At 39.0% G+C, this 22,594-nt stretch overlaps 1 protein-coding gene across 40 annotated transcripts in view; it reads left to right on the top strand.

Annotated features, from left to right (window-relative positions):
- The window catches only part of ESRRG (estrogen related receptor gamma), a 389,887-nt gene that overhangs the window by 210,510 nt on the left and 156,783 nt on the right, over positions 1-22,594 (top strand). The window contains exon 1 of one of the 40 annotated variants that reach the window (XM_038131536.1): positions 22,123-22,576. The exons of the other annotated variants lie outside the window; for them this stretch is intronic. Coding sequence (XP_037987464.1) covers positions 22,350-22,576 — 227 coding nt within the window. The 5' untranslated portion in view covers positions 22,123-22,349. Of the gene's footprint in view, positions 1-22,122; positions 22,577-22,594 lie in introns of those variants that run through there. 40 annotated transcript variants of the gene reach the window in all.

Here is a 22,594-nt window from a genome sequence, read left to right as displayed (position 1 = left end):
CAAGTGCATTAGAGATACTACCTTTTTATTTTTACAAATACCCTTGTAAACGTGTTGTAATTTGCCAAAATATGCAAGCTGCCAAAATTTGCCCACCCTTGTGTATCAGATAAGGGTGTCGTAGCACTAGAAAGCATATGGGATAAATTTTGTTTTTTTCATGGAGGAATATGATAAGAGGCATTTGGCAGAAACTATTGTGAAATTTTCTTTAGCACTAGGATTGTTTATTGCTTCTTTTTGTGTTGTTGGGTTCTATTGGCTGCTGCTATTATAAATTTGAACCTGTGAGGTGATGGCAACCTTTGCTTCTACAAACAGTAATGAAAGTTTAAGGTGATTAATACTCCTTTGACTTGAGCCTTTGTATAAAAACCCGCAATTCTTATAAACACATGTGCCATTATAGGCTTAATCCAGAATGAATGATTTTCCAGCACAATTAGGTAAATCTCCAAGTTATCAGTTCACCTGGCTGATTAAGCTCATTGAAATACCCTTGTGCACTAACTTGGAAATAGTTTGACTTTGCTAATATTGAAAAATAAGCATGAAATGGTATAAGCAATAAATAAATATGCCTTAGGCTTTGGCCACAATTTAAGGAGGAAAAATCTTTGGGAAAAGGCTGGAAGCATGATATTAACTGGGTTTGGTTTGATATTTGGACAAAGAAATCACTGCTCTGAGCTGAGCAGAGAGATAAGCGCCCTGACTTGCAATAGATTAAGAGCCCTGCATTGGTTAGAACAAACCATGTTTGAGACTCTCCCCAAGTGCCGCCACGTTTAGATTTAAGATTAACTGCAGCAGAATGGTGGAGCGGCTGTTTGTTTTATGAAACAATCACTAATGACATTAAACAGACGGTGCCCCTTCCAACACGATTGTTCATTTGCGATAAACTGAGAGAAGCCCACAAGAGATTGGAAAAGAAAACTCTTAAGTGCTTCATTTTCAGGCTCTTACAGTGTCCTGTTGGAGGTGACAATTAGTGAAAGAGAAGAAGAATTTAGCTCCTAACGCATTTAGAATTTTTTTTTTTTTTTTGGAGAGGAGGGTATTGACGACAACAAAACAAATGATTTGTAAATATTAGCTTTTCTCTATCTTTATACCAAGGAACTGCATATTAATAATATAATGACAAGGTTTTCTATGTGGATTTTTTCTAATTCTCTCCCTCCCCTTGCTTCTGTCAGTGTGAAGCCCACACTAAGCATTAACAGTATTAAAAAGAGTGTTATCTATTAGTTCAATTAGACATCAGACATTTGCTTTCCAATGTATTTGAAGACTGATTTGATTTGGGTCCAATCATTTAAAAATAAGAGAGCAGAGCTGTGTACAGAGCTGTGTACAGATATCTGTAGCTCTGAAGTCTTAATTGCAAATTCAGATAAGGATTAGAAGGGGCTGTATCTCTGTAGACCAAAGGTATTTGCATTAGCAAAAACCTGAGATATAAAAGTGGTTAAATTCAATATTTACTAATTTAGGATTTCCACTTTGGATTTTGATTAAGCTTTTTGGTTGAAAACCCCATGTTATTAAGCTGTGATGAGGGGAAAAATCAACTCTTTCATAAGCCTCGCTTTAACGCTTTATTTCAAATAATTTATTTTGGACCTTCTAAAAGCTGCTGCCGTACTTAATTTAGAGGAAGGAAAAAAAAAACAACACAGCAAAACAAACAAAAACATTGTCCAAGGCTTGTTGTAGCATTAAGCTTTTGTTTTGTACACAAAGAAATATATTAATAAAAAGTGGTTTAAAATGCTTATTACCGAGATGGTTTGTTTTGAAACACAGGCTTTTTCACAGCAGTTTTTACACTTCATTGTGTACTATGAAAGACATGCTAAGTAGAGGTTGTCAGGTTCCCATCTGAAGTAGACTACTGCTGGGGAATGAAGCCATTTATGATGCCACTCAAGCAGGACTAATCTAGAGTAGATCTCTTATAAATAACCAGCCAACAAAAATACCAAATCATTCTCTCTTTCTGATTGAAGCAGGCAGAATTGCTGTTTTAAAGAGCAGGAGATGCTCCTTATAAAGACATATTGTAAGAATTGGTGAATCCCCTAAATGTAGTTGCCCAGCAAACCTCAGCCATCTGGAGGAATCAAGGCATCATGTAGACAAAGTTTTTGAGAGTTATGCTTTGTTTTTCAGACTATCATTTGATAGACAGGTGCTCTCTGGTTATGGTTTTGCGTTATTGACTCTGACTGTTGTAAATCTCTTGTTGTAAAGCTTCACACTGTATGTATGTTCCAACCTGCTCTAAGTGGTCTCCCTACATGGTGTAAATGCAGATTTAAGAACCCCACCTTCCCTAGGGTTCCTGAGATCCCATCCTCCTAGCAAGGGACAGGCTAAAACTGCCTTTTGTGTTTCAGATGTGTTTTGGCAACATAGTGCTCAGCCTTCCAGTCCTTTTTACATGGCTAGTCCTTCTTATGAATAATTGAACTTCTGTCTATTGCTTATGGAAAGGAAAAAAGACAAACCATTTCAAAGTCATGTCCTCCCATTAGGAAATAGGTTCCTGCTTAAAAGGAAGGATATTTGTAAATTTTGGAGGCTAGAGTGACTTCTCTGTGTTTATGCTTAGGCATCAGGGGTACATAATTAATTGAAAAATAGTAATTCTGCATTATTGACATGAAGGATTGGGAGGGTAAGTAGGAGAATACTTCTGGCTCCAAGGATATGCTCAGCAATTTGCTGATTAACCTGCCTCTTGTTTTGAAAACCGCCTATTGCTTTAGGGACTCATAAAATCTGGAAGGCACCAATTCAGTGCCACGAGTCTCCCTGGTACAGAGCGCAGCCAGCACTGCTGCTGGTGTCACTCACAGCGCACCTTTGCCATGCCAGCATCTACACTCTTGGTTTTTTGGAGGAAAAATGCTTGCTGAGAAGTAATCTCTGAATGAATAACCACCCCTCACACTGTTAAGGTGTAAGTGAGGTTCAGTGTTCACCTGGTTTTAAGACTACAGCAGTTTTGTCAAGTTTGCTTTGTTTCCATCATCTTGCATTCAGTTTCATGCAAATTTCAGATTGACTATTAACATAGTTCCTTTTATTAAAAAAAACCAAAAACAAAACCAAGACAGAGGTCAAATAATTAGTCATAGAAAAACTTGAAGGGTGATTGCTAAGAAACTGCCTCTGTAGAATTTTCTACAATAATATTCATAGATAAACCTTTGTTCTGGCTTTGTACTAGATTAAGTATATGAATTCATTCCACAAAGATGACTTAAAGGTCCTGTAAAATCATTATGTGGGTGATATATTAATGTCTTCTATGACTTTGGATGTTTTCTGGAAGTTGCTAGTGTCTAAATAGTTGTGCATATAACTGCAGTTTAGGTATTTCCTAATGCATCTTCAAGCCATGTTGATTAGTGTTCCTGGCAGGTCAGTAATAAAGGGAAAATAATAAAAATTACCTTTCTGTAATTGTTGTTTGCTAAAGGTATTTTCTTATTTCATCAGTCTCTAGATTAGTTTTGTGCTGGTATGAGTCCATTCTGACTCTATTGAAGCAAATCCCTTCAAGTCCAGAGTTGGTGATGTAACTAGCAATAACGTTTGGCCCAGTGTAGTCATAAGCATCCATCAAATAAAACCTGTGGACTAAGAACCAATAAATTCTCATACCTGTATTGAGGTGCATACACTATTGTCAGGAAAATAATGTTGATACTGTTACTGAGAAGACAGACAGGACAATCAGTATTTTGACACAGTGGACAACACCTTGGGCAAAACATGGGGTGGGGTCAAGTAGCAGTGACAAGTTATACCATGTGACCTTCAAAATATTTGAATCTATGGGTTTGGGATCTAGCAGATTTGTGATAAACTTTACTTTAAAGAATACTTATGACTTAGGGGAAAGAGGAATGCTAAAGGCAGGATGGTTTCTGCCCCAGGTAAAGACTCTGAGCAATGTGAGATAGCCAAGTGTGATGTTCAAGGTGATGGTAGAGGTAGTGCTCATTGCTGAGCTGCCGAAGGCTGGTCAAGGAGAAAAGACAATTGATAGTGACTTGAATATTTATGTAATTTTTTTTTTTGGTCTGAGTTTAACACTTGTATGGAACTTCTTTGGTAAAATGGCAATGAGGTGCTCAAAATGGTTCCTTAAAATGGAGTTCATCAAAGGTTCTTGTCTTTATCTTAGTTTTCAATGTTTCTCCTTTTCCAGGTACTCTACATATATATTATCTGTGTATTTTTATGACTTTTGGCCTACTGCAGTTTTGTTGTATACAAAATGTCTTAGGATCTATAGCTCTGTCTCTTGTTTATATTTTTAGCATAGAAATAAGCAACTTAATCTGTCACCAACACCAGAATATGTTCTCTTTTGTGTTGGGCAGCATCACCGATCCTCTTTGTGTCTGGCTGTTACTTGTCTCTCAAGACAGTCAGTAAGATACAATTGAGTGTCATCAGTATGATAGCACTTAATATAGTATGCTGAATTGGAATGATAATCCCTTATAGCAAGGCTTGTATTTTACCTGTTAGTTTGCAATGTCTCTTATTACTGCCTGAAATAAATGGAGAAATATGCAAAGGCCAGTCTCTTCATTGGCACAAAAAATAAAGATACTAAAGGCAGAATGCTTGTGTTAAGGTCATATTTAAAAAGAAAAAATGAAGAAAAAACAAACAAACCAAACAACACAAACCCCTTTGAAGTTAGGGAATAATCTTTTGACGTCAGAAAACTCCAAGGAGGGTTGCTTGAATAGCGTATAGGCTTATGACCTTTACAGTATAGTCAAATAAAGAACATCTAGTACTTGCATTGACTGTTCAGATCTGTGGCCAAAACGTCTTTAAACATTTCAGATTGGAAGGTGGCAACTCATTATATTTCAGCTTTCAGATTTGAGCCTAGCTATTAACACGGTCTTAATGGTGTCTTATTTGACTTGGACAAGATGCTAATATCTGAAGATCTCCTAGAGATCCTAGTAGCTCTGAAAAGCCAATCCACCTCTTCTAAATTTGAGGTGTCAGAAATGAAGCCATGTAATTCATGAAGACTTTGCTATCTGCAGCGTGAACTTGTTTCATTTTTCATTAACAACAAGTGCTGAAATTACTAATATCAGAATATTAGTATTTATGTTTCTCCATATATTAGTATTTATGTTTCTCTCTCAGGTTACTCTGAACTAATCACAGTGCATTTACCAATTTTTTGCAATATTAGCAACAATCTATTAGGTGGTATTTAAGTTTCTTTTGTTAAAGTTTCAATCTCCAAGGCTGAAAAATAAATCAGTTTCTTTGAATAGCCATGAGAGACACTGTAAGCATTTAAAAAAAAGGTAGACAATGTTCAGCTACTAGTATTACTAACAAAGTTTTTATCTTCTTGAGATTTATTCTGGGGGAAAAGGCTGAATTATTTTCTAAATGAGTATTTCTAATGCTTGTAGAGAAAAGGTAGTTTAAGGTGCAGAACCATTCTAATATATTTGCTCTGCATCTTTTATTGAAAGTACCACTTTTAGCAGCTTCATCTTTCCAGAGCTAAGTGAAACTGGTTAAAATACTTAAGTGGTGTAAGATTGCCTGATAAGCCCTTCTAACTTAGAGCTTTCAGGTGGTGCCCCAGGATCTCCCTGTAACTCATGTCACTAGCCAATATTTCTGCATTAGATTGCTGGGAACGCAGGTAACACACCTTAAGCATCCTTCAGCTTCCACATTTATCAGTGGAATTGCTTTACCTTGAACTATAGTAAACAGCTACAGGTAAACAGAGAAGAATGTGGTGAGAAGGTACACAGGAGAAGGATTTATACCAGGAAAAATTGTGTCTGCTTTGTTCAATGAACAAAAGAAAATAACGCTTTGAAAGCCTGCAAGTATTAGTGCGTTATTATCACATCCTTCTTTCTGCAGGCGAAAAAAAAAACCAACAAAAAACCAGGAAGTTTAAAGGACAAAAAGAACTTTTCTGAGAGACAGAAATCCTCTCTCTACTATCTATGTATTTAGCATAGATGATGTGGTTTGTGTGCTACAAGTACCACGGCTATTTTGTCTGTCTGGCGCGTGATGCGTTTGCCAGATTAGAAACATTAGTGCCCTCTATTGTTCATCAGAGAACTGCAAATATTTTTTACAGATTATGATCCTTATTATTGTTCTTGGTATCAAACACATTTTAACAAAACCCACGCACAATATAAAGGCATACTTCCTTGATGCTAAGGCATACTTTCTTCAGCTAAACTGCTTCATCAAGAAGAGTGCATATGGTTTTTTCACTCTATCAACATTGATGCTACAACTTTTTCTGCTTTATGAAATGCAATGAAATAAATTATAACCCCACTAGGGGAGAATGTCTTGAAATACCTATAGAAATAGATGTTCTTTTTGCTCATATATTTGCTGACAAATTCACTTCTTTCTGTGTGTATTTTTTTAGTAGCAAAGGTATTTTTAATCAAGCCATACTTGAGTGTCTGAAAGTGTTTTGAAATAAATATTGCCTATTTTTCCCTCAAACTTATGTTTTATTTCAGGAAATTGGACTTCTATTATTGTTACAGACTAGCAGAAACATGAGAGTGCAACTTTTCATAAGAACAACAGAAAAATAATATGGCCAAGCTGTGTTTTTTTTCTTGTTTTTTTTTTTACTACATTAAAGTGAACTGCAAGAATGACAACTTCATTCAAGCAGATCATTTGGAATTACATTAAACAGCTGCTATTAAACAGCTGACAACAAAGGAGACCATTTTGATCTCGACAGCAGAGAGATTCAAGCAGCATGCTCCCTCAGTGATGCTATGAAGAACACATTGTGCTCTTGTATACCAACACGCCGTGTACTCCCCACTGTGCTTGTTGCCAAACACCGTTTTTTCAAATCACTTTGTATTCAGTCAGGGATCCGGGAAGTCCAAATCCAGCCAGACAAATGCAGAACAGCTTAGTTGAAGCAGCTTTAACAGGTGCCATCAGCACAGACTTGTCGAACCAGAGAGACAAGGCTAACAGCTATGGAGTGGTGGTCAATAGGGTGTGGATTTGCCCCACTGCACATGATGGCACGGAGTACTAAATAGCTTTGTTGGCACAGAGGCTGGTTTGTGGTACTTGGGTAGAGGGGAGGGAATGTGACAAGAAAAATACATGGTCACTCCTTACAGACAGAGCCTGCTAGACTTTTATGCTCACATTAATTTGTTCTTCTCAGTCGTGCCAGACTCTGAGTGGACCAGAATAAAATGAGCGTACCTGTAAAGGGATAAATGCAGTGAACGTAGGATTGATTTAAGAGGGTGCTTCCCATGCTTGAGATAGTTGACTGAAGGATGAGGAATAAAATAATAGTGGAGATAATTGGATGGGTTCTTGTCTTATGCTGTCCTTGTCTTTCAGGGTATGAGAGGCATCCCTTCATTATATCATTGTAATCTGCCATTACTCGTAATATGCCATGTGTGTTGCCCACAGAGTTGTGTTACCCCTTCCCAGTGTGGAGCTGTCCTGCACTTTCTGTGCCTTTTCAGCCATAACCTTGACCCACTCCTGCTGACCTTCTTCTGGAGGTGTGGGTTTTTTCTCAGGTGGTATAACAGTGACAGGAAATAGGTTACAGTACTTAAAGCAATTGGTTATTTTACCATTTTCTTTAAGTAAGGATATTGTGTAGTGGTCTCTGAATACAAAGGGACATAGTTGATCAGTGCACTTGAATATGTCTTACTGCCTTCTAGCAAAGGAGGGAAAATCCAGCAAATGACTTGGCAAATGTTCAGATTTGAATTTCAGTTTGAAATTTAATATTTACAGTATTGAAGAAATATGAATCTTTAGCCCCCTGAGAAATTTTGCAATGCATTAAACTCAATTTTTATGTTAGGCCCTTAGTTTTAGTTTTATATCTGTATTTACATCAATAGCTCTTGTCACTTTCACAGAAACTATGTGAAAGATGATGTGAAAATTTGTCAGATGTGGCTCTGCCAGTCACAGAACCATTTTGCAGGCTTGTTTTAAAGAACACATAAAGTATCTGTAAGGATGGAAATGATAAGCTTTGCATTAGAAGATGCTTTGCTGGGCCACAAACTGGACACCTTGTCTGTTTTACTGTAAGCAAAATTCTACTTTTATTGTCACTGTCATACTAATGATAGGTAAAACCAGGAAGGTGGCCTGGACAAAAGTGTTTGGAAAGAAATGATTATGAGGTGTGTCTGTCCTCTGCTCTTTGTCACACAGAATAGAAAGCAGTGAATTGTGCTCATGTTGGATGTGTGCACTTCCACGTAGAAGAAATAAAAAAAAAAAAAAAGAGTTTAAATCGGACTGTAGTCATGACGAACAGTGTATCTTGAGTTAAAAAATCCTTGTATGGAAACTTTTGTACTGCACTTTATGCAAAATAATTCAAGCTACATCACATATGAGTTACCTCAATGCTTAATTCTTCACCTTTGTCTCATGATGTCTCTCAGCTGCATTTTCTGAAGAACTGTCTTATCTGAAAACCATTGTCATATGTATAATTTGTGATTTCTCATCAAATTAACTCTCTCCTTGCTAAGTTAGATTCTTATGATGTTTGTATGTTTGTGGAATTGAGTGTTGTCCTTAAAAGCAGTGGTTCTTGGCTGGTAGCAGGTGAACCCATCCTCTTGGGCTCAGCCTCAGGGGCAAGGCTGTGCCTCCTCATTGCTCAAGGCAGCAGAGGAGGTGGGTGGAGTTTTGCTCTCAGTCTTTGCAGAAAGCCAGCTAGGTATTTCTCATTTACCTCTGACTTCTATTCTGCTGGGCCCAAGATGTCTCTTTTTCTGAGTTGGATTACATTTAGTGAAATACAAGTCTGTATTGATGTGAAAAGAAAGCATTTACTGAAGTCAAGCATTATTATATGACATTATTAAGTCAAGTATTCATGTTTACAGAGGTCTGCCCACATGTTATGTCTGGCCCCATACAATGTCTTTTACATTTATTTTTAGCCAATAAGGAAAAAAATCTTGTAGAGATGACATAAAAAAATGAAGTAATAAGCAAATAAAAATCTTAAAGACATCAGGCTGAAAACGTCTAAAGTAGCCTTGTTTCTTCACATGCTTTTGTACTGGCTTCAGGTAATTTGTCTTTTACTGATACGTATTCTTCTCAAGGTACAGCTCAGTGTTAAGGAGCTGACATTCAATGGCAAGGCACAAGAAGGCTGAAAAGGCAGCATCATGAATAGTGAACTCTCTCTTGGTTTCCTTGACACCTGCATAGTGCATACTGCCAACTATGATAAATGGAGCAGAAATATAGACACTTACTAAAAAGATGGAGCAGAAGTTAAAGGCTGGAGTGAGAGACATAGAAAGATGTATGCTTGATCTCACTTGGAAAGAGAAACAAATGAGTAGGGGAGCAAGTGAAGTTGAATGACATCTTGAAGACAGGAAAGGACTGAGGCTCAAGTGGCAGGAGGCCAGCAAGAAGAGCAGATGGGAGGTGGGACAAGTTTATTACCGAAGAGGCCATTGGATGGTAACAGTGCACATACTGCTAGAGAAACAGATGAGGTGAGCTGATCATTTTTCTGAATTCTATCTGAATGAGTTTCCTATTCAGATTCCTCATTTCTTGAATTTGGTATACTTTCTTGGGAAACTTCCCTGGCAGATGGAAGAAAACTGTTCCATGTGACTTTCAGAAAAGCGATCATCAGAAAGACAGCAGAGCAGGAGGGGGGAGTTGAGCTGTGTTCCAGAATATTTGAACTTGTGATCCAGAATATTTTTGTAAATGGGAAGTATTGTGTTTGTAATTCTAAACTATTGCCCCTGGAAGAGAAAAGTAACATTAGAGAAGCATATTTTAATAAAGCTGAATTGGCCAGAACAGTTTTTCCCTTACTGTAGGGATTAGAGAAAATGTTGTTTGGCTTGATAGTGGCCACTATTGTCTTACAAATCTTGCGTAAATTGACAGATGAGTGAGTCTGACCTGATGCTGGGAAAAAAACCCTAGCAAACCAGCTGACCTTGTAAAAGCCCCAAAGAGCAGAAGAAATGATGTTTTGCCTGCAGGGCTCATTAATTAGTTGAATTTCTCATCTAATCCTTCTGGGTCAGCTGTGTTGCTTAGTCTGCTCCAGAAGGGACAGGCTTGTAGAAACCATCCTGACAGGTATCTTCAAGATGCAATACACAGGCATAAACTGTGTATGCATTCAGCAAGGTAAATGCTACAACTTCTGTCCTTGCATGTTAATGAAGGGGTAGAAGTAAGGGCTTATTTTCATTTGGATAGTTACAGCAAGCCTTTTAGATTATCTTACTTGAGATTAAAATAAACCTTGGACCAATCTGTGGAAATTTTGTGTTTCATTTGGATTCTTTTCTTCTTTACTCAGCTACCACCTCTTGCTCCCATCTGTACTAATTGTCATTTTAATAAATTGACAAAAACAAGTAGTTCCAACAATGTAGTAGTGTGTGATAGCTCATAGTATCTCTGACATCACAGTCTAGAAAAGTGTTTTAAAATACTGACACATTAGTAGCAATTATTTAATTCTGTTCTATGTTTTATATTGATCACAGCAAGTGTAAGGACTAAATTTTGCTCTGCACTGCACCCTATTCCCATGCCTTGTATGAAGTTTGCTCGTATGCCTGTGCAGTTGCAGGTTAAAGCGATCTGTCACCTTGACAGAGTTTGAGGGATCTGCAGTGCTTTAGGAGGTGTGATTCCAGGACAATGCCAGTTTTATGCCTTCTCGGCAATAAAGCCATTCTTGGTGCTAAGGATAATGAAAGTTGGCTGTTCCCTTAAGAGCATTTGAAGAGGCAGAATGCACTCCAGCCTCTTGCTCCAACTCATGCAAAGGCAACAACCACAGAAGTTTTTGGTGCATCAATATTAATAAAATTTAAAACAATGGGCTGCTATAAGGAGCTTTGGGTTTCCTTTGAATCCAAGTAAGTGCTCTGCCTTCCTCACTGTCTCTGTGCTTAACTGCCTTGTTTTTTGGCAATAGTAATATCATTTTGTGTTAACGTGATGATATTCATGCCTGTAAATCTTCAAAACTGTGTGAGTGATAAAAAAATAGAGAATCACTACTCATTGCAACCACCTCTAGGGAAAAATTCAGCATTTGTTCAACAGCAAAGAATAAACTTACCTGGAAGTTCAGGACAATTAAAGTATAAGGCAGCAGTTTAAAATTCGGTGTGCTATGTAAAAGCATATTCTTCTTTAGGATAGACTATTTGGGACAAAAAGAGGGACAGTCTACCACCTCCCTTTCTGTGCTTGCTACCCCAGATGACTTCTGTGTATACAAATAAACACGTGGATAACCTCCTTCACTATGAAGTTTCTTGTACTTGATATTGAGGCCTATTTTGTTACATACCCTGAGTATTTGAGAGCAAGAGAGGGACAAGAAGACAGATACAATGTGTAAGTGCATATATAAAGATATGTACATGTGTGTGTGTATATATATATATATGTATATATATATATATGTATATATATATATATGTATATATATATATATATATATATATATATATATATAATGTAAAGCCAGACTAAAGCCAAACTGTCTACAGAACCGTCTCACTGTAATTTTTTTTCCTTGCTATTTAAAGCCCTAGCCTGTATTATAGCTGGCTTAAGTCCTGTCATAACAAGTTTGATCTGGAGGTTTCAGCTTGTGCAGGTTTTTTCGTGTCATTTCTAACTTTTAAATCAGACGATATTAATTTTGAAGGAATTAGCCGGAAATTTCCTCGTAGTGCAATGAAATGGCATGAGTTAGCCAGCCTAGCTGCTAAAGGTTTTCTAATGAAAAGTGGGGTGATATGAAATTTCCCTGATAAAAGGCTCTATAAGTTTCATCTGCTGTATTAAATACCAGCCTAAAAGGGACGGCGGGAGTCACAAATGGTTGACTAGATATTATCTACTTTTACATTCCAGGGACACTCCTTTACGCTCCAAACAAAGCCTGACAATCTAGAGGGTTCGGACTGTTTTCTTCCTTGAGGCTGGCAAGCTCCTTCAAAGTCTCGATCGCTTTTCTTGTAATTTATTGTTATTCTCTTACCCGGCTCCTTTTCGGATGCCGTGCGATGGTGTCAGGCTGTGGCGTGGCCAGGTGTTTGTATGACCGCCATCCCCCCAGGGCCGGGGGACGGGGGGGACGCCAGGAGGTGTTGAGTGCTGAATGTTAAGCTCGTTCCTTTGTATGGCTTAGAAAATCTCTGTTGTCCGGAATTGTACAGATAAGGCCAGGCCCATTTGCTTCATTGTCAGGCAATGTAGCTGAATAGAAATGCAAATGTGACATAAGGGGACTGCGCTGGGGAGGCGTTTGCTATTACCTCCTCTAACAGTGCTCCTGGCTGTTGGAAAATTCCTGCAGAATCCAAGGGGGGGGGGGGGGGGGGGGGAGCGGAATTTTTTTTTTTTTTGGGTGGGTTTGGTTTTTGGTTTTTTAAAAATAATTACCTTTAGGTTCTAGGGAAGAGTCTCCTAAAGAAAATGCCTCTCCTTTGCAGATGCTTTTATTTTTATGCAGTGGAACGGCTCAGTTTTAACTCCCTTATCAAGAACTGCATGCACTGCCCAGACTAAATTGGGAGCATCTCCACACTGTTTGACAAATAGATTTTTTGTAAACTGATTTAGCCTTTTCATTGTTTGCATTTCATTATATAGCAGACTTCATGTCACAAAATCGGTATTCATTCAAAACAGAGAATTTAGAGATAGGACTGTAGCCAGATAAAAAAAAAAATATTGCACAGCTCAGGTCTATTAACCGTAGAATAATAGCAAGTCAGTGATCCAAGGGGTAGTTCTTCTGCAGGGAAGGGCTAACATAACTGAGGTCAGGAGTCAGACCTCAGGACTTCAAATGTGGCTGTCACCAGATTCACAAGTAAATCTACTGGGAAAACAGGGAGAATGAAGGGACCTTGCAGGATAAGGAGAGAGAAAGGCAGCCCTGCTCTTTCATCTTAAATCTGAGGTTTCTCGGTGGATGAAGAATAAAAGTCTGATTTGCTTAAGTGCTTCACTTTATTCAAAAAATCCAAGTTGCATCTTCCAAAGCATGATTCAAGGATCTAACTCAATCAGGTTTAGAGAATTTATTTAGAAAAATAACATTAATAGAGAGTCTATTCTTGTTTTTCTGCCAAATTCATTATTGAATAAAAGACTGTTAGCATTCTGAAAATATGTGTACTAAATGCAAACAGTGCTAAAGAATGCAGATATGGCCTTTAATAGCACTGGAGAAGTTTATGCTAATACCTTGGGAGCAGATAATCTGAAGTTGGAGTAAACGGGTCAGTAGGAAGACTGAGTTGCAACTTTTCCTTTTGATATTTTGTGGTTTAAAGCCTTTCCAAATTTTTAAGCCTATTGTTTCCTTGACAATAATAGAGAAATTCTTATCTGTCTCTTAACAGTCACATTGTAATGGTTGTATGCAGAAATTGCTTTAGATTTTCTTGCTGTAGCAGCTCCCTGGCATTATCCTCCAGCTTATAAACTGCAGCTGCTTTGGACATAGTCCTGGAAGGGTTCAAGGCAGGTAACAGCAAGGGTGTTCCCCAGGATATCAGTATTTCATTGGGTAGTATTGTTTGAACTCAGGCTCAGATTAATTGTAACCATATTATTCTGGGTTACCTGGTCAGTAAAGATACTGCATTATGGCACTAGTGTTAGGTCTGTTTTCTAGATGCACAAAAATGGATAAGGCATTGTAGGTAATCAGGAATCTGTTCTGCAATTCTGAAGTATTGAGTGGGGAGTGTGTGCTGCTCAAGTGAACATGCATTTGTTTGAGAAAAGAATGTAAAATCGGACTTCCAACTGGAAGCTCTGTGAGCTTGGAGGGACAAAATTAATAAAGTGGCTTCTAACTAGAATGAAACATGGAGATACTCACTTCTGTATGCATATGTTGGTCCAGCTTACTTTCTTGCCACCTCTTTTTTGTGTGTGAAGATAAATAGGTAACCAAGAACCTATAATATAATACATTTCCATGTGGTTTGTGTAAATATAGGCGCACACAGACACATGCCTGCAGTAATTGAACCAAATGTTTTGTAATACAAGTGTCAGAAGTGCAGTAAGTCTAAAGGCTGTATTTTCTGGATCAATTCACACCTTGAGTGACTGCTTTAGCAACGAAATTTTGACTGGATCTGCTTAAAAGTCATACTGCTATTTTATTGCTTTATTCAGCAATCAGAATAAAATAATTATCATTGTTACTTTTCCTTTTTTTAATCTGTGGAAGAAAGACATTTATGTCGTAGGCAAGTTAAACTTGATTTCTGGAAATGTAGCACCTGAAACAGGGGCAGAGCTGGTGGGAAGAATAAACAACCTAATACGAAAACTGAAGTTTGCATTTTTCCTAAAAAATAAGCTATAAATTCAAATTTGCAAGTAAATTAATTAAACTGAAAGAGCATGTGCATAGTGTTTACACCTTAACTATTATACATGGATCTAAAATGTATTGATTTGAGATTGAATTATTGAACTGAAGGCTAACTGTCTGGTCAATAGAAGTGAAGCTGCTATAGGACAGAAACAGAGTTGATAATAGAAGGCTTCAGCTGCAGAAGGATGTCATTATGATTATATGCTGTCATTTGAACATACATAATAATAGAGCCAGGAAAAAAAGGTTTTCATTGTATTAATGTAATGTAACACAGGTATTTTTGTTAAAAGCGTGACTCCTCCGTATTGTATTAATGTCATTAATGTTCCCTTAAATGTTAGCGTACAAGTCTACTGGAGATAGCAGGATTGCTGCACTTGTGTTGGTGTGCACTGGCATCTTCTTGATGGGCGTTCTAAACCTCCTACCCACTGCTAAGGAGAAAGGAATATAGCAGTGGTCAACAGCATCTCAGTGTACCCTGACACATCAGGCCTTGGGCTGGAACTGAAAGGCCTGGGAAAAAAACAATTGGTGGTGAATTCCACTTTTCTTTCAAGCTCCTGGAACCACACAGTTACCATCTGGAAGCTGTATATCCATGATAATGTGTCTTTTAAGTCTCTTCATCTTAATGGTTGGGAGAAGTACAAGGAGTTCTTAATGTCTTCCTGTGCCCACAAGTATGTGTTCAAGAAATCATATAACCTGGAGTCTAAATATGCCTCGTAACAAAGTGTACATTTTTGAGTGCTCAGTCAGTCAGCTGATACAGGCTTTTAAAAAGCCATGTATACTGAAACAAAAATCAGTGTTCTGTTATTACAGGGAAGGGACAGGGTTCAGTGGCCTTCATGGGAGCCTGTACCTATTTTAGATCTGGGTGTCTAGAGATAAGGGTAGCTATTACTTTATGGGGAGCAAGGATTTGTTTCCTCTTGAGCATCTGAACTCAGCCTTTTTACCAGGGGTTTCAGAGCTGTTAATTTCCCATGGTGAAATCTCTTTTCAGAAGCACAATCAGGTTATCCTGAGCTGAGGATGTTTCACTAGTCTCATTTGCCTCCATTATTAATTCTGTGCCAAATTCTTGCTTCCTAGGTCAGTGAAATGTTAGAAGAGAGAGAATCTCACCTCGATCTTGGAGAGAACAGTTATAGGCTGCTTTATTATATTGAATTGTTCCTTAATAGTTATGGATAACAGGACAACCATGTAGAAAGTCCCTACTTGACAGACTGGGGGGTTGTGATTTTCAGTATTTAAAATAGATGGTTTCCTGAGGTTGGTGTTCATTGTAGCTAATGTGCGCTTAATTTAGCGTTCCTTGCACCTTTAAAAAGTGCAACCCTTTTAATCCATTGTTTTAAAAAGCATGCATTACATGTCAGAGAACATAAAGACAGCATGTAGAGATAACCCTGATGTAAGTGATAGTTCCAGTCGTCTCGTGTATGGATAAAAGATTTCCAAGGCTTATGTTACTTGGCAGTTCAACATGATCTAGCTGTTTGTTAATGAGAGAACACATGAAGAACAAAGGATGGAGAACAAAAATGTTGAAAAAAAGTGTTGTATAGCCAGAAGATGTACAGTGGGACAAGTAATGGGGGGTTCGGATTGGATAAAGCAGTCATGGAAACAATGAGCCATAAGAGGGCAAAATTTGTTTCACTTTGTTTCTTGTGACTTGAGTTTGTTGGTAAAGAGGATAACATTTTGTATTCAGGCAGAGAGCATGTTCTGTAAATCTCTTCAGTTACCCGTTCCCTGGGTGTCGCAATAGATTAAGTCGCTGTGTGATGATATGACACCGCCATCACTCGTCTTCCTGGGATATTGCTGGAGGCAACAACAAACCTGTGTCTTTGGCACATGTGAAGGAATTTAGTGCTTGAGGGGTTAAATTACACAGGCTCCCCTGTGGATCAGCTTATGCTTGGACAGTAATAATAGCAATAACATTAATAATAAAAATGCCAGAGCGAAGGGAGTGGAGGGGGAGCAGGGGGAGAAAAAGGCAGAAGAGTGATGGAAGGAGCTGGGACTGTCGGGGGTGGGGGCAGGCAGGCTTGAGGATGCGTTCTGTACAGCAGGTGTCCCGGCTCCACGTCAGATGTCGTAGGAGCCTCTGCGACATGGACATGCACAAATAGACGGCACAAAACCTTTGAGGGTGGTTGGTGGCTCTGTGCGTGTCTGCGCTCTCGCTTCAAGCCATGATATCCTAGGGCAGTGTAACAAGCAATTCATGTCAGCTCACAGTAAAGATTATTGGTGTTTTCACTGGGGAAATATTTATGCTCCATCTTCTATTTTTAGCGTTTTGAGCTTGCAGTCAGGTAGAAGGGCAGGTGGGGGAGTGGGGAGAGACTCATTGAGGGACATGTCTCATCCCTCAATTAGATGGAGCTAAACCCCTAATCTTGCTTAGGAATAGCTGCCGATGCTAAGTTTTCTTCTTTCCCTTCTGGTTTAGTGGGATATTACATTTCACTGCAGTATAGGTGATAGAATGGGATGTCAACTGGTATGTTTTGAGTCTAAAGAAAGCATAAATGCATTTTAAGGAAGGCACTTTTACATAGGTGAGGCCTCCAAAAAAAAAAACCCAAAAAAACCACCAAAAGGTAATGTAAGTGCAGAACAAAGTCTTGGGTTTTTAGATTTGTTTTTTTTTTTTAATTCCTGTATAGAAAAGCCATCACAGTAAAAGACAGCAATTTATTGCATTGCTGGGAAAAAAAAAAAACAAACCAGAAAACAAACCAGAAAACAACAAACAAAAAGAGAAATCTGAATTTGTTCCCTTTCAGATTTGTTGTTTATCCTAATAATCCTTCTAGTGAAAGGGGCTAATTTACTCTTTCTATAGGAATATTTAAAGTATGATTATCATAATATCACAGCTGCTGAAAAGGTCTAAAATAGGGCATTGACCTTGAACGTGTTCTTGCGTTTAGTGTGTGGTGCTTAACATTCAAGAAACAATACAACTGCAACTCATTTATTAATGTATAATCTCAAAATGTTAACTCTTGCTCTGTAAAAACATGCCACAAGGATTGTAGAAAGCTTGCAGTATCCCATGAAGTACATGTGGTATTTTATCAGTGTAAATATGTATAAGATTTTCAAGATTTCTGCTGGGAATACTCCATAACTAAAGTAAGTTTTCCCTTTGGTACTGCACTAGTTTATGATTTAATTTTTACTGACATTCCACCAGTCATATTATTAGCTTCACAAAATGAAAGTGAAATAATCCTGTATTAATTAAACAGAGCAACTGAATTCCCTCAGTCATCTTATCCTTGGCTGTCTGAGACAGAAATGTACTTCAGTTTTTCTGAAGAAACTTACACTAACAAAAGAGCTTGGGGTAATAGTGAAAGATCCATATTGAAGTGTGTGCCTGAATTATCTTTAGGGAGACCTTTTTTGGTGGGTGACAGGCAATGTGCATGCGGCTCCCTGCTTCTGGTGTTGTTTTGTTTTTGAATTTTTTTTAAATTTTTTTTCCCTTTCATTTTGTCAGAGGCTTTGGAAAAGGTGTTTCGTCAAGAGAATATTTATTTATAGGAGTGTGAACAGATTCTATTCTGTACCAGTGAAAGCAGTCATTTAAATACCCATACCCATGCCCTTGAAAATAAAACAAGGAGAAAATATGGAGTATTTATTTGAGACCAGATAAATTGAATGTAGTTCAGTAACATGGTAAGGCAATTGCTGTTATTTCACAGAGACATTTTTTTATATGCTGGGACTGAATGTAGCAGCTAAAGCTAAAAGCCTTGCTCCATGTATTTGTGAACACACTGTGGAAAAGTTCTAAGGAGCATCAGAGACTCTGTTGTGTGAGCTTTTCCCCCTAAGATCAAAACAAAGAGTAATTACTGCTAAATACAGACTGAAGAAGCAGATGGCTTTCAAGTAATAATTTGTCCAACTAGGTACAAACAGGTGAGCAGAATTTGGAACTTTTGAAGGGTTAGTTTTTTAAATTAATTAGCAGCATATCCAGGGGTGCAATGAGTGCCTTCCAATGAGAAGCACAAAAGAGGAGTAGACAGTGGCAATACTGTTCTAATGTTAATCTCACTGTAGCATTGAGTGAGATCACATCTGAGTTGTGTTTCTTTAATGAGTGATTGTGAATAAAAAGAAGATCGCATATTTGATGACACTTCAGAATTTATTTCAAACTCTTAACAATATGGTATTTCCCAGCTGGACTTTGAATAAGCCTCCATGGTGTATTGCAAATCTTTATCTAAAGTATGCTTATTCCAAAATAAATCCTCAGCAGCTACCAGACTTTCATATGCTTGCAGCTTGCCTGCTGGCTCGAGCTTGTTGCTCCTTTTGGTAAGTACACATTTGACAATGCACTGTGAGGTTTCTGTGAAGCGCCGCTGAACCTCACTTCAGTTGCCTTGACGTGGTTGTGCTTTAAGAATCTGGCTCTTCTGATGCCTTGAAATGTCTGTAGTATTTAGACGTGAGGATGCTTAAAGATGTACTGTTTGGCACACAGGAAAAATTAGATGCACGGAGAGACATGGAAATGTTGGTGCTGCTCAGCAATGCCCCTTGACTGGTACAGGCACTCCTGACGATTTTTTCCTTCCCCTCTCTTGATTCCATTACCACTGTTTTGTATAGACTCCTTGTGGTAAGATTTTGCACTGTATGTTTTGATAAGTTATTGCAGATGTGTGTTTGCATGCATGTTCTTATTGTGTATTCCCTGATAAAATTCAGTAAATTCAGTAAACCTGGATTGCCTTCTCCCCCCCACCCCACTTCCGGCAACTGCTTTTATTTATTTCTACAGAAGAGCTTAAAATGAAGCTACAGTTAGCTCCAGTTTATTTGCTGCAGTAATCTCTTTCTTATCTTTTTGTTTTTCCACTTTCCCCAAACTGATCTGTAACTGTGAAACCCAAGTTCAAGAATGTAGCTGGAATTCCAGGCCCCGGTCTGGTGGAGGTGACACTTTCAGTCCCTGGGGGAAGAAGCCAACTGCTTTGTTTATCAACATGCAAAGTACAGCACAGTATTTCTGGTTCTCCAAGAGGCAGCACTGGCAGGGTAGAGAGCTGCTTGCTTGGATAAAAGATGCTTGATAGAAAACCAGTGACGGCTCACAGAGGGAGAGGAAAAATGCATTATTTGGGGGTGTAGAGGAGGGTGGGGGACAACAAGCTCACAAGGTAGTGGAAACTATGGGAATGTGAAAACGAGGGCTTACAGGAAGACAGACCATGACAGAAGGAGAGACCATCGTGTTTCAGCCCTTGAATATAAAATCTTAGGAGATAATGAACAAAAATAGGAATGAAGCTAACCTTTGCGCTTTGGTAAGTTTCAAAATGGATTTTCAGGAGGGTGTATTCCAACGAATGTAATACAGAAAAGTGACCATATCAAATCACGTATGTACAGGGAGTCATTTATGGCTCATATTTATATAAGAAAAAGACATATACATGCAAAGATTTAAAAGCATTTTGGAATAAAAAATACTGAAAAATAGACATTTTGAGTATAAATCTATAAACAGATATACTCTTATATACTTAGAAATCTACACACAGAGATACTCAGTACAAACAATATATTTGTATTTAAATGTATGTTTTGCCCATGTGCACAAGTAAATCAGTTTGTAGGAACTGTATTTTGAGTTTATATAGTCATACAGATAACTATACATAAAGACATCCTATTCAAGTTCTAATTTGATTCCAAAATCTACACTTTTCACATTGTTACTTAAAGAGGATGTTCTAACAGAGTAACTTGATTTAATACCTCCTGTTTTAAAATTGGGTAAAAACTGATTTTTTTGTCCCTGATGTTTCTACAGAGTACTTAAATTTTACTCTACATTTCAGAGCTTTTTAATTCACTGCTTACAAGCAAATTTACATCTTAATTACAGAGTTCACATTTAACAATATAGACAGCATAATGCTACTGGTAATTAAGCTTTTACTACCTGCTTTTATACAGTAGTTTGAGCTGTAGTTTTGCTGTCTGAGTTCAGATTCCTAAAATTGCAAGTATTTATACCACGTTTGTAGGAAGCAGGCCCAGTCTTCACAAAAGGTTAAATACAGAATGCTGGAATCTCTTTGCTGTAAACATACACAAGCATGTCTATTTAACCTATATATGTTGGAATTTGGTTCTGTTGCTGTATATTTTTTTGTAAAATGCTGTGAGACAGATCTGGAGAGGGCATTTCTGTGAATAGTATTACTGCATTCTGAGGGTTCACACTGATTTGTTTTGATCTAAAATACTGCCATTTGCATCATGTTAGGGCTCCAGTCACAAAAGATTTTGTAAGAGTTGAGCTGCATTCTAAGAAAATATTTTATTTCCAGTGTTGGTTTGGCTTTTTTTCTGGACAGAAACAGCCTGCATCTGTTTTCATTGGAAGGGACAGAAACGCTTTGAACCTGGAAAATATGTATGGTGCCTTAGTTGTAATATTAAGTAAAGGTGGTAGCTTTTGAGAAAAAAAAATCATCCCATATTCGTTACTGATACTTTCAAAACAGGATACGTGCATGTGTTTCAGGGCAAACAGTGTCTCTAATGTCCCTAAATCTGAGTACATTCTTTGTGTTGGAACAAGTTTAATCAGGAATCTTTCATACGCCAGAGAACAACTCTCAGCTGGCTGTAAGCAGTGTTTTGCTGGAACCAGGCTTGGTGATGTTTATGCAGGCGTGCCTACAGGGATATGTGTTTATTGCTCTTTTAGTTCAGCAAAACTTACTTTACAAAAAACCCAAACCCCCAAACACTGTAGAGATCTAGGCACCCTCCCAGATTTACTACTGCAGAGCTACTCCAGTGCAGCCTTTATCTCATGAAAATGAGGCAGGCTGAGTTGGTCTGCTCTAATATCTGCACACTAACAGTGCAAATTGGTCAGTTCTGGGTCTTTTCTTTCTCATTTCTAAATATACACATCTAAACACACAAATACTCGTAGAGGCATATGCTTTATATACATGTATATATATATATAATTAAATATATATATATAAATATACACATGCCCCCATGTACAGGAACACGCGTACCTGTATTCGCTCCCAGTCGCACCCATTATGTTAAGGACTGGATTTGTGCTCGTTTTGTTAGGAATGTATTTTTTAACTAAGTAGAAAAGGAAACTTTGATTTTTAAATAGGAAATTATATATCTCTATATTAGATAGTTGTGTAATTTTAACATGTTTTTATGTATAATATCACATATACAAATTCCAGCCCGCTCCCCCTCCCCTTTCCCCCCGAAAGCAACTCGCACGACAATGAAAAGTTGAGTTACCCAGAGGCTTCGGCAGGCCGCGCTTGGCGTTATAATTATTTGTTTTTCCCCGGCGCCGAGCAGTTCCAAAGGTTAGGGAAGCGGCGTTCAGGAGAGCGCGCCGGGAGCCGAGCCCGGCTGTCGCCACAGCGAAACGCCAAGACCGGCGGCGGCGCAAACTTCATCCTCTACCTTTGCGCGCAATCCTTAACCGGGAGCCTGCCAAGGTACCTGCCGAAGTTGGGGCCGGGCGGGAAGGGAAGGGAAGGCGGGAAGCGGAGCGGGCAGCCCCCGCTGGTCGGTCCGGCGGCGCGGGCACGTCCGCGGGCTCAGCCCCGGCCGCCGCCGCCGCCTCAGGCCGCTCCCCCGTCCCCACCCTCTACCTGCGGCGCACCCCGCGCGCCGGGCCGCCCCGGCGCCCCTGGCGCCTGATTGGCCGCGGCCCCACCAATCGGCCGTCCCCCCGGGCCGGGGGGATGCATATGTACAGCCCTGCTGCATATTCATGAGCTCCGCGCGGGGCTTTAAGTCCTTGATTAGGCGCGCGGGCGAGCTTTTGGTCCCCGCCCGCCGCCGCCGCCGCGCCCGGAGCGCGCCCGTGCCAAGTGCGCGGCGCTCGGCCACGGAAACTTTGCTTTCACTGCGGGGGCGCACGGAGGATGGTCGCCGGGCGCACATGGATTCGGTAGAACTTTGCCTGCCGGAGCCGCTCTCCCTGCACTACGAGGAAGAGTAGGTACCGCTCCCCGC

Source organism: Motacilla alba, chromosome 3, assembly GCF_015832195.1.
Source record: "Motacilla alba alba isolate MOTALB_02 chromosome 3, Motacilla_alba_V1.0_pri, whole genome shotgun sequence".
Lineage (NCBI taxonomy): Eukaryota > Metazoa > Chordata > Aves > Passeriformes > Motacillidae > Motacilla > Motacilla alba.
The sequence above is the reverse complement of the archived record's forward strand: the minus strand, read 5'-3'. Positions and strand labels throughout refer to the sequence as shown.